This window comes from Callorhinus ursinus, unplaced genomic scaffold, assembly GCF_003265705.2.
Source record: "Callorhinus ursinus isolate GAN/ISIS: 27379988/994484 unplaced genomic scaffold, GSC_fseal_2.0 scaffold24, whole genome shotgun sequence".
Lineage (NCBI taxonomy): Eukaryota > Metazoa > Chordata > Mammalia > Carnivora > Otariidae > Callorhinus > Callorhinus ursinus.
In genome coordinates, this window is record NW_027397086.1 from 768,880 (window position 1) to 786,132 (window position 17,253).

The window sequence follows — 17,253 nt, forward strand, 5'->3', positions numbered from 1 at the left end:
CTTCCTGACCACTGCCACCCGCCTGCCCCCGCCCCGCCGCCCCAGAGATGAGCACTCAGTCAGTTTTCCTTAGCAACTTATGGGGTTAATGTGTGCCCCCCAAAGGTGGAGCCGGGTACCTGCAGGGAGCTTAATTAAGGTTTGCAGAGTGACTCCCCCTCCTCGGCAGGTCCCCTGTCTGGGTCCCCCAAACTCGATAGGAAGCCTCGGGAGTGCACACAGCACCCAGACGGATGGGGACAGATGGTGACGGCCTGTGCCAACAGCCACAAGCCGAGATGGTCAAGGGTTTCTCCCTTCCGGTCTCTGAGGAGTTAAGAAGCTGTGGGGCAGAGGAGAGAGGAAGGACTCCTGGGCCTGCTCCACCCGGACACAGCTGCGCACACCCCTGGACAGGTGCACCACTCTGTGCAGGAATCCTTTGGTGAGGGTGGGAGTGGCAGGGCCGAGCCCCCAAGGTTTCATTCATCTACTTATTCACGTCTTCACCCACTATTTCTGAATGTCCTCTATGTGCAAAGTAGTCGTGGGGAAACAGCGATCAGAACTGGTTGCTCATCAGAATTCCTGGAAGGGGAGAGTATGCAAATATTCCCGGGCCCTAAGGCCAGAGATTCTGCTCCGGATTTAAAGCAAACCAGCCAACCAACCAAACCTGGCTGCAGGGACTCAGATGCCCAGCCAGGTTCAGGAGCCTGGTACAGTTGATCCGAAGAAGGGCACCGATTCTATGACATGAGCCCCGCTCTCACCATCACCCCCATAGGTGAGGAGGGACCTGAGGCCCCCAGAGGCCAGACACTGACTCAAGGTCACACTTCCGGTCACCCGGGCACTTTGACCCCTTATGAGAGCATTGAGCCTTCTGCGGTGACCCCAGAAAAGCCACCCGTGGCTTGGTCCCCACAAATGGCCCAGAAGACAAGCCTGGATGGGAACTGGCTGGGATGGTCAGGAAGCCTTCCTCGGGGAGGTGGGAGTTCAGAAGGGCAGGCCGGCAAGAAGGGTGGGCGAGGTATGGACAGGTTTAGGAAGATTTAACTGGGCTGTGAGTGGAGTGCCCTACGCAGCGAGGCCAAATGAAGACCACACTGGTTGTGCAGAATTTGCACAGGGAGAGATGCAGGGAGAGATGAGTTAATGCATTTGGCAGGGCAGGGGCCTGGTGGGGAGCATGGGGGATAAGGGCAAAGGGGCGGCCTGGAGCCAGTATCCGTCTTGACATTTAGCAGCTGCTGGAAGGCCCTGACTCTGGCCAGCCAGCCTTCCTCCAGGAAGAGGGGTTAAGAACCTGGGAACAAAGGGCGAGGGACATGGGGGCGGGGAGTTGGCACCCCTCGGCCCCCCCCCCCCCCCCCCCCCCCGGCCAGAGCAAGGATGGAGTGCCTGTGGCTCAGGCACAAGGACCGGTTCTGAGAACGAACTCTCTGCGCCTCTGGCCTTTGAATTTAAAAGATGGCAAGACACTTAAGGCTGGAAGGGATCCAGTGCAGTCCTAGGAAAGGCTGCAATGGTGGTTCTCACACTTGGCTGGGCCCGGGAGCACTTGGGGAGCTTGGCTGAGCCCCGGTGCCCAGGCGCGCCCCAAGGACGGTGTGTTGGCCGGCGGGGTGGGGAGTGCACAGTTTCTACCTTACAGCCTGCTGAGAGCCGGGGCCCTGGCAGACCCCCCGAGTCTGCACAGCTCCCGGCCCTTGCCTTTTCCACTCGCCGATTCCCAGCTGCCCACCTGGGTTCAGAGCCTTCCAGAAGGTCACCCAGGGGTGAAGAGATAGGACGGATGGAGGAGACAGGCACAAAGTTGGAACCCCCTTCCCCGATGTGGAGGTACCGCTTACAGCGGTTCTCAGGTTAGCCTCGTCTGGGGGCACCCCGGACCGGCTGCCTCACATCCTCGGGGTAGGCCCTGGCTCTCAGGCCGGTTCGGCGGCCCAGGAGTTTCCAGTGTGCAGCCAAGGTTGGGGCCAGTGCCCCGAGGACCCTGCCGTGGGACGATTCTTCATCTGGGAGTGGCACCTGGCCACCCCCCCGCCCCTCCTTCCTACTCCTCCCCTCTCTGTGCATGTCCCCAGGCTGAGAGGTGGCCAGACATTTGGGGAACCCGGATGGGAAGGGGCGGGCTGCCTGTGCCAGGCAGACAGGCCCGGTGGAAGGCAGCCGCCACGCTCCCCCTCCCCACAGCTCCCCCCCCCCTCTATTTTTAGGTCCATTACTGTCCATTGTTGGGTGTATTTCTTTTCCCACTCCTTCCCCAGAAAAACAGCTCGGCTTCCTCCAGGCAAAGCCATCTCGCCTTCCCCAAAGCTGGTGCGTGGGAGTGTGTCCGCTGCCAAATAGACATGATATAAGTGAATTATCAAATAAGTGGATTAGCAGATTCCGCCATGTCTCAAAGGGTGGGGGGGGGGGCTGGTAACTGCCACCATCACTCACTGCTCCCCAGCCCTCCTTCCTCAGGCTGACAGGGACAGTATGCTCACCCACCGCAAAGGGCCACAGGCACGCACGTGTGCGCGCACACACACACACACACACAGAGATGACAACCAACTCAATCCTTCAGGTGCTTTCTAAGCTACTCAGAGTGCCTCACATCAGCTATAAACGGCCTGGTTAGCAGCTAAGTGCTGGGGCCAGGCAGCCCAAGGTAGTGCCACGCTCCTCTATTTCAATGCTGTGTGACTTTGGGAAAGTGCCTTAACCTCTCTGAACCTCGGGTTCCTTGTATTCAGGGTATAAATATAGGATCTACCAAAAGTCTTCTGTGAGGGTTCAATAAGCTTGTTTAGGTCGAGTGCTTGGTATACAGGAGGCACTCAATAAATATAAGCTATTGCTCCTCTGAGGAGAAAGAGGTAAAATCAAGAAAATCCTCAGATAATAGGACCATTCGGTTACAAGAAGACAAACATTGATTTTCCTGAGTGTAAGGGCCCCCAGAGGGACCACAGGGGTCCATGGGTGGACCCAGGGTGGCCTGGGAAGCCCCACGTGTTTGCAACCGTGTGTGTGTGTGTGTGTGTGTGTGTGTGTGTGTGTGTGTGTGTGTGTTGTTCCTGAGAGAGCACCGTGAATCCCCAAAGGCAGGAGTCCCTGCTCTGGGGTTTTGCTGCTGAGGTATGGGTTGGTCTTTGCTCTGCTTGTCCCCTCTGGGTCGTCCTGGGTGCCTGGGACATTACTGGTTTATTCCGTATCGCTCCCTCTCCCTTCCCCTCTCTGACTCCCTCTCCAAGTTTAAAAAGTCCCAAAGGCTAGAAACAGAACCAGGGGAGGCAGTGGAGTTCTGAGGGTGAGCATGCAGGCAGGAAATCTCTACTCGAGACTTGCCTTGAGTTCACCCAGCTCCTGGAAGCCAGTCCAGTGGGGAATCCAGGCACCGGGAGCCTGCCCGGAGCTGTCGGTGAGGGTTTTAGATGGCCTGGAGTGGGGACAGGGACAGTGTGCCCTTTGGCCAGCTGGCTTCTCCTTCTACTGTCACCCGCCTTTGGCTGTCTCTTGATTCCCAGAGGGAGGGGACACCCCAAGAACCCCCAAAAGGGCACCACCGTCCACATGGGCTGGAGCAGGAGGGAGCTTGAGGGTCACGTGCAGGCTGCATCTCCCACTGGACTCCTTCTCACCTTTGACCAACAACAGACTCTGCTACGACCGAGGGGGAAATGTCCTGGTCGTGTTTCATTTCTTTTTATTTCCCTGGTCGACACTTGGAGTCAAGTGGACAAATGACACAGGCAGAAGGAGGGAACTGGAATGAGGGACTGAGGAGTCCAGATGGTCCCACAGCACCCCGGGCAAATGGCTAGGGGACAAGGGTGCCCGATCGTTGATGATGGGCTAAGTCCCTTTATGAGGTGGGGGGAGCAGCTCTAGAGTGTCCCCAGGTTTAAGTGTGGAGGGCAAATCGGACGTGCAAAATTTCTGCAGGGAGAGATAGGTTGCATTTCTGTAAAGGAGGTGACCCCTGCACAGCCACACCTTGAGATCCTGGGGCCCCTTGCAGTCTACCTCTCCTGGTGCTGCCACAGCTTGGAGCACTGCAGCTTGCGGGCAGGCTGGGATGGGGACCTTGGAGCCCTCTGGGCCATGCAGGGCCAGTTCTGAGCACAGCCACATCACCAGGGGCTCACCCAAGGGGGCCAGAAAGCAAATGTCACATCTACACTGAAGGGGCAGCCCGGGCACCCCACTGGTTGCAGGTGGCTTTCAGGCAGGCATCCCATGTCCCCCACCAAACGCCATCATGTGAGGTCAAATCCCGGGCATGAGTGCATAGACGGAGACCTGGTGTGGAAGGCCTCACGTCCCGAGGGCTCCAGTCCACTCTTTTCAGGAGAGCCCAGGATCTACAGTCCAGGCTCTTGGGTCTGCCGTCCCTCCCTAGGGGCCCAAGGAAGTCACCCCATCCTGTGGGGCCTCAGTTTCCCCTCATGTTCACAGGAGCCCTAGGACTGCCTGGGGGTGGGGGGCTCAGGGCCCCAGGTCGGGGGCAGAGGGACACCAGCAGCCAGGTCCAAGGAGCCCTCTTTCCCCTGAGCCATTAGTCCCACGGGAACAGGTGGCTCTAGGCACTTCATGGGTATTGAGGTTCCTCTAATCTCTAAGACCCCTTCCAAACTGCACTCCCTACTTGAGATGAAGGATAATTAGCAGCCCATGTCTGTGGTGGGACGACGTGAGACCCAGGCTCCGGGGCCCTGCTGAGCAGATCGGGGAGGGGGTGCCGCGGGAGCGGGAGAGGAGATGCTCCGAGACCGGAGAGAAGTCACAGGTTGGGCACCCCTCCCCAGTCACCCTCGTCTGAGCATCAAAGCTAACATCCCAGCCTAAAAGCTAGGTCAGGAGAAAAGGAGACACGGAGGAGGAAAGGAGGGAGGGGAAGGCATGAGTATTTGGGCTCCCCCTCCTCAGGCTTTACCACGGCATCACATTAAATGCCTGGGATCTGAGTTCAAGCCCAGACTCCCCACTTAGCGCTGGGGCCCCAGCTTCCTCATCTGTAAAATGGGGAAAGTAGTTTTTACCCTGCAGGGTATTTGGGAGGGCCCGAGGAGACAATGCGCACGGGATGCTCAGTGTTTCCAGGGAAAAGATGCAGAGCCCAGACGTCAACCCTCCACTGACGGTCAATGGATTGTCCGCGAGGAGAACAGAACGTTTAATGGCGAAAGAAGAGTCTCGCCAACAAATGGTGCTGGGAGAACGAGCTATCCTCGGGCAAAAGAAGGAAACCGGATGCTTATTGTACACCATATACCAAAATTGACTCAAAATGGACCAAAGATCTAGACATGAGAGCAAAAACTACAAAAGTCTTAGAAGAACACATGGGGGTAAACATTCACGACCTTGGATTTAGCGGTGGTTTCTCTGATATGACATCCAAAGCACGAGCAACAAAAGGAAAAAAAAAATAGATCAATTAGATTTCACTAAAATAAAAAAAAAATGTTGTGCATCAAAGGACACAATCAAGAGAGCGAAAAGACTAACCGTCGAGTGGGGGAAATACTTGCAAATCATATTATCTGATAAGGATCTAGTCCCTAGCATACATAAAGGACATGTACAAATCAACAACAAAAAGACAACCCCATGAAAAAAAATGGGCAGAAGACATGAATACATATTTCTCCGCAGAAGATACACAAGTGGTCAATAAGCCCAGGATGCCCAGCATCATTAGTCGCTAGAGAAAGGCAAATCAGAACCATATGAGATGCCGCTTCACACGCACTAGGTTGACCATAATAATAAAAAACAAAAATGGGAAATACGCAGTGCTGGTGAGGATGTGGAGAAATTGGAACTGTGTCCCGTGCTGGTGGGAATGGAAAGTGGTCCGGCTGATGTGAACGACAGTTTGGCGGTTCCTCAAAAACTTAGATACAGAATTACGATACGACCCAACAATTCCACTCCTAGGTATATGCCGCAGAGCAATGTCCACACAAAAAGCATACACAAATGGACACAGCAGTATTATCCGTAACAGCCCCAAAGTAAAAGCAACCCAGATGTCCATCAACTGGTGCACGAATGCATAAAATGTGGTCTATCCATACAACGGAATCTTACTCAGCCTTAAAAATGGAACGAAATACTGACACCTGCCACAACATGATGAGCCTCGAGAACGTACTGCTAAGTGAAAGAAGCCAGGCACAAGAAGTCACATATCATATGATTCCATTTACAAGAAGCGTCCAGGATAGGCAAATCCATAGAGACGGGAAGCCGACTAGTGGTCCCCAGGGCCTGGGGAGTGACAGCTAATGGAGACGGGGATTTCCTTTTGGGGTAATTAAAAATGTCTCAAAACTACATAGAAGTGGTGGTCACACAACATTTTTGAGTGTACTAGATGCTATGAAACTGTATCCTTAAAAACAGTTAAAAAGGCAAATTTTATGGTCTATATGTTTTATTGCAATAAAAAATGTTAATGGTTCATTTCATGTCATATGAATTTCACCTCAATTTTAAAAGATTTTTAAATTCTTTTAAAAATGGCCTCATCAAAAGAAAAAAAAAAAAACCTTTAACCGGGTGTGGTGATGGATGTTAACTAAGTTTATTGTGGTGATCATTTTGTAATATCTACATATATCAAATTGTCATGTTGTACCCCTAAAACCAATACAGTGTTACACATTAGTTATATCTCAATTAAAAAAAAAGCATTTAGAAAACCAGAGGGAAATTATGTGATGTACTGTTATATTTTTAGTGCTCAGCTTTATTTTTCTTTGTTTTGATTTTCGTTTGTGAGAATACTATGATAAAGTAGTTTGGACTTGGAAAAAAAACGTCTAGCGCTGTGCTTGGCACTCAGAAGCCCTCTATCTGCGCTGGGATCCCCCATTTTGTCCGTCTGTGACCAAAGCTGAACCCTAGCCTAGATTTCTCCAAACTCCCAGAAGCTACTTGGCCATCCTCCAGGAGTGCTGGTGAATCTACGCACACCGCGTCTTGGCACGGTGGGGGAAACTGAGGCTAAGGGGCTTGACCTGGTGTACCAGCAGCAAGGAGACTTTGCCAGAACCTGGAACCTCCCGGCTCCCCTCCTGTGCTCACTCTGCTCTCACACACTGCCCCCCGCTCCCGCCAGCAGTTGGTATGTGCTCAGGGAATTAGAAACACATTTTCATATATTTAAGCAAATCTGCTGCTGAAGAAAAACAGATCAGAACCTGCAAAGCGAAGCCGAGCAGAACCGGCTTCCGCATCATCTGCCACTTCCTAGTTTCCTCAGCACTTGGTGCCCCGCGCGCGTCGTGGGCCAGATGGACCCTGGCCAGGTCCGAGGCCGGGCAGCCTGGGCCACGGGGGCCATGGGATGGCAACGGGGCTCTGCAGCCTGGGCCCCGGTCCTGGGGTGGCCAGGGCCGGGCGGCGAGGGGCCCCGCTCCTTTGAGCCTGCCATGCTCTGTTCCGGCCCCTGGGCTCAGGGGCTCCCTCGGGCCTCTGCCTGCCCACTGTTCCCCTCCTCCCCTCCCACCACCACATCCTTGGCCTGACCCCCCCTCCCCCCAACACTAGGAGCCAGACAGAAGAAGGGTGAATCCCAGCTCCACCCCTGAGTGGACCTAGGGAAGCCTCGGTCTCTCTATTCATCTGCCTGATGGTACAGTAAACACCCCGCCCACAGGCTTACGGGGGGCGGGGTGGTTACACGGGAGGACGAGGTCGCGTGGCTCGTCCCCTCCCCGGCATCCAAGTGCTCCTCCCTCATGTCCCTCACACCCCCACCCCATGACCTTGGACTTGCCATTCCCTCCGAGAGCGAGCCATCACTCCTCTGAATGCCTCCGACCCTTCACCCCAGACCCGGGCCCCCCATATCTGAGCTCCCACCGTACGCAGGGACTCTACCTCCCATTCCATGCCTGGTCGACAGCATTGTCTCCTGTTATGCTCTACTGTCACTCCTTTTGTCTCTCCAGCTAAATCCTGGGATGGAAAAAGAAAATCCCTTTTTTTGGAACATTCATTCTGTGCCAGGCACCCCGCTGAGGGCTCTCTGAGGCTTGTCTCACCTCATCTGTCAGCCTTCCTCTGAGCCTGTGGTTGCTGCCATCCCAAAGTTCAGATGAGAAAATCGAGCCTCGGAGCACAGGGGACTTAGCCCAAGTCCCACAGCCCAGAGGGACGGGATAACTGCAGCTCGCATTTGCCCCTTCCCGGATCCCAAGTTCTCCTCCACAGCGGGGGTAGCCTGCCCGTCTGCCTGTCTGTCCACCTGTCCACCCCCTTCCTTCCCGCACAGGGGTTTGAGGCAGCTGGTGATAATACATGCAATGCGGGAGAAACATGCAAATATATGAAAAACCAAGGCTGGAGAGTGTAGAGATGGAAGAGGAAGATGAGCTTGGGGAAGGCAGGGATGTGTACGCTGGAAAGTTCTAGAACTTCTCACACCCTTTGGAAAGCTGTTCCCTCTGGGCCCTCTCCCCTCCCCACTGCACTCCAGTTGCACTGTGCCCACTCTCCATGGGGAGTCTGGACCCAAAACCATTCCCTTAAGAAAAGTAAGGGGCAAGGATCTCACACGTGGGGGCGCTGACCTCCCAGCAGCACTGCCCGGGGCCTATCACTCGTCTGCTCCCCAGGAAGGAGACTTCACTGTGCAACGAGATGTCATGCATGGAACTATTCTTGTCCTGAGCTGGGCCCTGCCTCCGGCGTTTCAACAGAATGAGCTGCCTTAACTAAGGGTTGGGTGAAGCTCAGGTTCTAAAGTCGCTTCCTACTTAAGGACAGAGCTGTGCAGACCTCCTGGTGTGATCCGATCACAAATCCCACGAACCAGGGACTCCGGTGGAAACACGCAGGAGCTTTTGGTGCTTCCTCTGCCCTGATCGAAACCCTAGTTCTTCCTGTAAGATTCAGTTCTAATCTCTTCTCCTCTGAGAAGTCTTCCCGGATCACACCGACCTTCCACTGGCCCAACCATTTGTTCATTAAACACTTACCTCGCACTGACTGAGCCAAGAGGGACGTGCTGGGGGCGGAAAGATGAGACAGCCCTACGTCTGAGGAGCTCACAGTCCAAGGCAAAAGCAAACACCAGGAGCACAACAGCCCGCATGAATGAGCATTGGTCATACGCCAGGCGCTGTACTCATGACAGTCGTGATTGCATATCCTATTAATAGCAGCCATTTGAGGAAATAAGGCTCAGAGAGGTTAAGCCTCACGCCAAAGGTCACACAGCACAGGGTTCTAACCTCTGTCTCTCTGCCCCTAGGACCCGAGCCCTAAACCACCAAGCCAACGTCAGTGAGCTCAATGACAGGGATGTGACCAGATGGGGGCCTTCTACCCACCTGGGTTAAGGAATCAGGGAGAGCCTCCTGGAGGAGGTGGGTTCCAACCTGAACCTTGAAAACTGAGCTGGGGTTTTCCAGGTAAATGTGGAAGCCTTGGAAATGAAGGAAGCAAGGAAAGACATTCCGGGTAGAGGAGGCGGCCCAGGCAAGGGCGAGGAGGTGAGAAGCGTGGCGGGCTGGAGCATGCACGGTCAGCCGGAGTGATGGGCCTGCATCCCTCGGGGGCTCCCACCACGTCAGCTCTGTCTCCCCACACCTTGTTAGTAGTGTATGTCGGTAACATCTGCCATGCTCTCTCCTTGAGGACAGGAGGGGGCGGGGGAGAGGTGTGCCGCATGCTCTCCCCTTCGGGTTTGGGGGCCAGGAACACAGAGGGGGAAGGAAGCCTGAGCCGGCGGGCCATCAGCTTGGCACTCCTTGGTGGGAACATTTTGTGAACATTGAGGTCAGGCAGGAGGCAGGACTTCTATGACCTTGATTCTACATGTGGTGTTCAATGTCACGGTGAGGATGGGCTCGCGGACTCAAGGGTCCACTGGCCGTCTGTCTCAGTCAGCCCAACCGTCCCCTTGGGTGGGGAGATAGGGCCATGAGCTCTGTCTGCATTTAGGTAAACTGAGACACAGGGAAGGTAAAGCAGGTGCTGAGGAAGGAGGGTGCTCAAAGACACACCTTCACGGCCTTGTCTTGATTTCCCTGCCAAGCCCAAGACCAAGGCTCCGGTGCATGTAAAGTCTCCTTGGATAAAAAGTTTAATGTCCATCTATTTCAAAATCAAGAGGATCAAGACTGGATTAACGCTCATATCAAAGCCTGACGCTAGAACAGAACTCACTCTCTTCAAGCACTTCTAGATATTCTGAGAGAAGCATTTCCTTCTCTCAGGAAGCTGGTGGGGCGGGCACGGCGGCCACGGTTGCCCCCCCCCCCCCGTTACAGATGAGGAACCTGAGGTTCAGAGAATCTAAAGGACTTGCCCCAGATCACCCCGCTTGAGAATGGCAGAGCTGAGATGGGGGCTTGGGTCCTCAGACCCCAGGTCTGTGTTTTCTAGAGAGGACGCCCACAGCCTCTCTGTGGAAGCTTCCAGAGGGTCTCAGGGACGTCAGCTCCCAGCGCCACCCCCACTCCCGGGCCTCCTGCTCCTCACCATCTCCTTCCACAGGGACTCACCACGTAACCCACAAAGATCCCCCGGGATCATCAGCCACGGGCTACACCCACCACCAAGCAATTAAATAGGGCAGCTGTTTCTCAGACCCTACCCTGCCTGCCTCTGAATCGCCTGGATCGCTTGTCAAAAATGCAGTTTCTGACTCAGCAGTCTGGGGCTGGGCCTGGGATTCTGCATTTTTAACAAGGTGAGTCCAAGGACTACACTTTCGATAGCAAGGGGGGACCTGTCGGATCACTTTAAACACTACCTGCCTGGTCTGTGGCCAGCACCCCGACCCCTCTCTCTTCCCCACCGCCCCCCTTCCTCAGCATCCCTCTCCTGAGACTCAAGGGTTAGCTTTTGTCTCCAGAGGCACAAGGAGAGTGTTTGGGGGGCACTGTGGGGCTGCTCCCCACACCCAACAGCCCAGGGGTTGAGAAGCCTCTGTGGGTACCACCTCCCCCGCCCCCCTGGGCCCTGCAGCGTGGCCCGGAATGGAGGGTGGAGGGCTGCCTGTCCTTTCCTGCAGTCCTCATTGAAATTTTGCCCTTGCCCTCGGATCCTCGGTGGAGAGCTCATCCCTATTAATTCTCATTGTGCATTTAGAGCCGATAGGTTTTTATTTATTCATTTATCTGGGTCTTCTCCTCCCTCCCCTTCCTCGCCAGGCTGGAATTTACAATTCAGTTCTCAGGTGGCCTTGTGGAAGGACGGGGAGGCCTGGCGGGAGGGAGGGTCTGCACCCTGAACCCTGAAAATGGTGGCTGCTTCGTGGCCCCCCTTGCACCCTGGGGGTGCTCCAGGGCTCACACTCCCGTTGGCTGGATGTGGGGACAGGTCCAGCAGTCGCCACAGGGACCCACTGGGCACTGGCCCAGCTAACAGGTCAGTGGGTGGCTGGCTACCATTAGGGCGCCCCCTGGTGGTTCCCACCGCCGACCATGCCTGCAGGAGTCCGAGCTCCCGGACCAACCAACGGTAGGCCTGCTGCCCAGAGACTAGAAATACAGGGCGTGGCGTCCTCCAGGCTGGACAGAGGCAAAGAAGAAAAGCCAGGGACACGGCTGAGGGCGTTCTAACAATAATAATAAGCTCATAACACCTACTGCACATTGAGCACCTACTGTGTGCCAGGTCGCTCCCCCTGGCCCGCCCTTTGCCCCGCATACAGTATTATCCTTTACAGGGGAGGGGACTGAAGCTCAGAGAGGGGAGGCCGAGCCGCCTGGTGAGTAAGCACAGGCTCTGGCTGAAGATAAGTTGCCCGCCCCCCCTCCACTGCCTTTGAAACAGAGTGACCTTGGCAGGATTTAGGCAACCCCGTCTAATCCCTAAAACAGGATTAGAACACTGCCCACCTCAGAGCATCCTAGAGATGATAAAACGAGGCCCACACAGGACCTGCTCAGGGGAGCCTGCGCGGGGGTTTGAATCTATCTGGATGTGCCCCCCCCCCCCGCTCCCTGCAGAAGCCAGCCCCCCCTCCGCCTGCCAGGCACAGTCCCCATTCTTGTTGGCCGCACATTTGTAATCAAAGGCAGAGCAGGATGGCAGCCTGTAATGAAATATTTAAGTCCATCAGACAGGTGTGGAGACACTGAGGACACACCTATGCGGGAGATGTTGAAGACGCTACTCTTCTCCTGTCTTCCCAGGAGAGAAGGGGTCCCAGCTCCTCCCAGACCCCAGTGCTCAATGACACCTACCTGGGCAGGTGGGGCAGCCTTAGGATTGGGGGGTGGTGACCACCCCACCCTGGCAGCTGCCCTGGGTCCTCCCTGTGAGAGTGGGTGGGGGCAGGGCAGAGGTCCAGAGCTAAGGGCATCCTGAGCCAGCTTTGGCCAGGAGAGGGCCTCAGACTTGCATCTGATGACCATCGCCACCCCCTCAAGACCTTGACCAGAAGCTGGTCCAATGAATTATGATTTAGCTGCCCTGTCCCACACCCTTCCCCCCCCAGTACATTAAGGCAATGATTAATATTTAAGAGAAGGAATACAGTCAAGACTCTAATATGAGAGGCAGAAGTTGATGGTTCAGGGAATGTGTAGAGAAATCTTTGCATGAGCTGGGCTGGGTTGCCAGCCTAATGTTCAGGCTCAGACCTGGGCTCCACTCCCCCCCCCCCCCCCCCCACCCGACCTTCAGGAGCTAACCCCCTTGCTCATCCCTGAGCCAGTGAGGCCCTGGGATCCCCAGTGCAGTGGTCCCCAGGAGCTATCCAGCAACCCCCCTCTCCCAGCCCTGTGTTGCCTTCTTCCCTCCCTCCCTCCCTCCCCAGCTGGCTCTCTCGCCCAGCCACCATCCACAGTGACAGCCTCACGACTGACTGCTGACTGTCCAAGCGGGAAGCTACCTTCCCAGGCTGACTGCTCTGTGATAGGAATGCAGCTCCCCATGGGCCTGAGGTGTCCTCAGGAGCCCCGTGGGGATACCTGCTCAGTCCAGTCATAAGCCCAGAGACCCGGAGGCTCCCTCAAGGACACATGGAGACAGCAGCTACCCCAAAGATGACAATGAGCCCCTCCCATCAGCTCCTGCAGCCTGGCTGCTCAGCCCAGCCTCCTGCCGGGCACAGGGGTGGGGGTGGGGGGTCCAAGGCACTGCCAAGTGGGAAGGCCTCTCTCGGCAGGCAGCTTAGCTCAGTGACTTTGGAGCCAGACACTTGAATCACAGCTTTACCACTTCCTGGTGGGACTTTGAGCCTCAGTTTCTCCATCTGTACAACAAGAATGACAAGAGCTACCATCTATGGGGCACTTGCTATGTGTCAGGCCCTACTCTGCATTTTACATGTGTGAATCAGCTCACTTGCCCCTATAATGCCCATTTTACAGACGGTGGAATAGAGGCCCCGAGCTGCCACTGGTTCAGAGCCCACCCCCCAAGCTCCTTTATACACCAGAGAATCAGCCTGGCTGAGCTGACGGGGGGACTTGCATAGCACCCCCCAAACTTCTTTATACACCAGAGAATCAGCCTGGCTGAGCTGACGGGGGGACTTGCATAGCAAGCTCTTAGCCCACACGCAAGGGGCTCCCGTGAATGGTCCTGGCTATTATGACCACTGTTGTTGTTGGTAATACTGACTACTGAAGTAGTCCATGGCTCTAAGACCCCATCCTTCTCTAATTAAGGGCTCAAGTGACAACCCCTGAGCAGCCGCCATCCCCCTGACTTAGCCAGTGGCTGTAGTCACTGCACATAGGGGTGGGGTTGAAAAGAGAGCCAGCCACACCGTCCATTCTGGTCTGACTCTCTCCTTCCACCCTTATGAATCCCCCCCTGCACATCCATCAAACCTTCCCCCGCAGAGTTCCAGGTTGGTGCGTGGCATACGCTGACCTGGCAAAACCGTCTGCTGGATTGGATCAGGTGGGATAGGACGTGGTCCCACCGAAGGGATGAACAGAGTGCAACATTGCAGAGAGTGCCCTGCTCCCTCGCCCAGGATGCTGACTTCCTGACTACGGAGGCGGGGCCTGTCTGCGCCAGCCGGCCCAGGAACGATCACTACCATGGTCTTCCCAAGAGAAAACGATCTGGTGGTCAGCTGGTCAAGAAGGTACCCATCCCAGAGAATGACGCCACATGACCGCAGAGCCCTGGGGGTGGCCTTTGCTTTGGCACTGCTCCAAGGTGGGACAGCCATCTGCTCCCAATCTGAGATGCGGGAAAGTCAACCTTGCATCTGGTCCTCCCATTCTGCTCAGCCATCACCAGAGTGTGTCCCAGACCCCCTCCCCCTTGGCCTGAGCAAACAGAACAGCGGGGAGGGGGGTGTTGACTTACGTGGGAGCAGAATCTCTCAGGGGGGTCTCCGCACGTGATGCCTGAGGGCTCCACCTTCACCTTGACGTAGTCCTTCAGCCGCATCACTTTGGGCTGGCAGGCGTAGAACTCCCAGGTGGGGCCCTCATCCGTGGTCACCCAGGATTTGCAGATGTCGTAGTCCCCAGAGGCCAGTGGGAGGCAGTGCAGGAAAAGTGCAAGCAGGTGCAGCATGGCTGCGCAGTCCGCAGGGGCGTGGCCCGGAGAGGCCCTGGAGAGGCAGCAACGGGGTCAGGCGGGACTCTCGGCCTCAGCATGGAAAGTGCCACATCTACCAGGCAACGGTGGCTGGATGTCCCAGGGACTCGAACACGGCCGGGTTGCAAAGAGCGAGGAACTTGTTTCTTCCCAAAGGCTGACTTGGAAAACTCAGAGCCAGCGTTTCTCAGACTGCTGATGGGCAGATCAAAAAGTTGCCCATAACTTCATGTCCTCCTAACCTTGGCATTGCACCTCTCCCAGAGGTGAATCTGATCAAATCAGGCAGGCTCTCAAATTGTGACAGTGGATGGAAATGGGATAGGGAGCAAATCCTCAGGGATCTGGCATGAGGCCGGATCAGATTGCTTTTAATTTTTGTCCTTCCAATCAATCCAGGTCTTTAAAGGGCCCTGAATGTGTGATGTGCTCAACACAACTGCAAAACAACCCTCCAGCCTGCATTGTAAAGATAAAATAAAATCAGGAGGTGTACGTGTTAGCTGGAAACATGTTCCCTCTATGGGACTGGGCTGGCATCTCAGACCAATAAAAGAGATTTCTTTTCATGTGGGCTTAAAGTGACAACAATTGTGTGGCTGGACTGCAACATAAAAAAGCGACTGAGGTTTTTAACTGGGGAGAAGCTTATTTGGCTCTGCTTTGTGGGGACAGGCACTAATGGGGGCCAGCTGACCTTGGCTGGTAGCCATCGGCAACTTATTATGAAGTTTCTGACACTTCGGCTCTCAATCCATCCAGGTACCCCGGGGCTGGCTTGTCTTTCATTGTAAGAGGGGAGGAGAGAGAGCTCATTAGCAACAACACCTGCAACAAATTAAAAAGAGAAGGGGGGACGATAAAGATGTATAAGAACAAAAGCTCTCTGGCAAAATGTGCAAAAGATGAGGCTGCATTAGCAAGGTCTCCCGAGAAAACTGGGTTATTTTTATTAATATCAGAGTTGCACATTTGGAGATTGGGCACATTATTTAAAAGGTGACTCGCTTTTCTCCCCCTCTTTTCTGGGGGTGTTAGGGCAGCAGAAGTGCCCCTGCTTGGGGTCACCGACTTCCCAGGACATGCTCAGGGGTCAAGATTGAGTGGTGGCTTTAACTACCGAGACCAAAAAGTCAAAATGCCAAAGCTCTCACCATAGGAGCCGACGAGCCTGTACAGACAGGTACAGATCCGAGTGGGGGCCAACAAGTAAGAACCGGGTGCTGATAAATCTCTCCCCAAATTCTGCAATGGTCAATTTAATTTTCAACGCTAAGAAACTAGGGACAGTGAGGACTTCCGCAGGAGTGACGATGGTTTGTCATATTAGATTTTTCTGATCAAGGCCAAAATTTTGCAATCATCTTTGGAGGGTGTGTCTATAAATGAGTCCCTATTATGATTATTGCTTTACTATTTTAAGCTACTGATAATTATTTAAGAGCCCAAATAGCTATAACTGAGACAAATGTTACTTTGCAGAAAACATGACTCCAGTAATGTGGTGTGTTCCCAGACACTGGATACCTCACCAGGAGAATCTGAGTGCGGCCAGTGTGGGATCCTGGCCAAAAATACTAGCCAATAGGGCAAAGGTTATGCAATGAGTCACAGAAGAAGCACCCGTGTTATTAATTATTCTGATTATTATACCTATGATTATTGCCTCTTAATCCCCAAACTGCTTCGGCATTGCTGCTAACCTCAGCATGATTCTCACCTGACACCTTCTTGGGCCACATTGTACACGGATGAGTCCCTGAAGAGTTAATCACGTTTCCATGAAACCCATTCTCCCCCCAGACACAAACACACTGCTGTCAAAAATGACAAACCAGGGAAGTGGACATTGTCCAGAGGGGGCTGGCCCCTCACCTGGGCTGCCCGAAGAAGCCCCCAGCCAGTGCCCCATGCTCCTGGTCAGTGGGGGGGGGGGGAATCATAAATCTGCATTAATGCCACCCCTGCCCCCTTTCTCTGGCTGAAGGGCTCTTGATGGAGATGAATGAGGAGCCGAGGGGGGACCACATTTTCACTGCTCACCTCTGGCTGTTTAAAAGAGAAACCTGTTACAGAACCTGCCTGGCCTTGAATGGGCTCCTTTCTAGAAACTCTCAGAAAGAACCCGCCTGGCGACTATTTTTACAACCTGAGAAAATGTAGTAAAAATAAAATAGCGCGGCCGGCAAAGGTTTGGATGCCTTTACCCAAGCTTCGAGCTGCCCAGAAAACAGCAGGTCCCTAATTAATTCTTCCAGCCGAGGACTCCCAACTGTTCACTAACAGGTAGGGAGCTCCTGACGGGAGGCGACACCCGGGCGCTGGCTGTGGGCTTCCTTCATCTGCAGGACCAGCGGCTGCTCCGGGGTGGGGTGGGCGTGGGGGGTTGGACCGCGCTGTCCGACTCACGGGCGCGGGGAGGCAGCGAGGCCGGGAGGCCGGGAGACCACGGAGAGCCAAGTGCGGAGCAACTCGAAGATCTTTGCAGTTCTTTTGGTTTAAATGCCGCCCATTCCCTGGAAAATGGGGTGTTGGGGGGTAGCCAAGAACAACCCAATCTGCTGGGGGCGGGGTAACAAATGTGTTTACAACTAGTCAATCAACGGGGCGTTGCTGGTATTATAGGGAGAATTGTGAGCTCAGCAAGGGAATATTACAGTCGGCTTCTGCCAAAAAGAAAAACAAAAAAACAACACACACACACACACACACACACACACACACACACACACACACACA

General features: G+C 54.6%; 1 protein-coding gene across 10 annotated transcripts in view; it reads right to left on the reverse strand.

Annotated features, from left to right (window-relative positions):
• NTNG2 (netrin G2) overlaps positions 1-17,253 on the reverse strand; it is a 67,567-nt gene that overhangs the window by 47,400 nt on the left and 2,914 nt on the right. For 9 of the 10 annotated variants that reach the window (XR_012382154.1, XM_073905577.1, XM_073905575.1 and 6 more), the window contains exons 2-3: positions 15,212-15,342; positions 14,278-14,973 (exon numbers count right to left, since the gene is read on the reverse strand). Coding sequence is in view for 9 of the 10 variants with exons in the window: in XM_073905577.1 (XP_073761678.1) it covers positions 14,278-14,490 (213 nt within the window). In the remaining variant the exon portion in view is untranslated. The remainder of the gene's footprint in view (positions 1-14,277; positions 14,974-15,211; positions 15,343-17,253) is intronic. The other variant, XM_073905572.1, reaches the window with a different exon arrangement.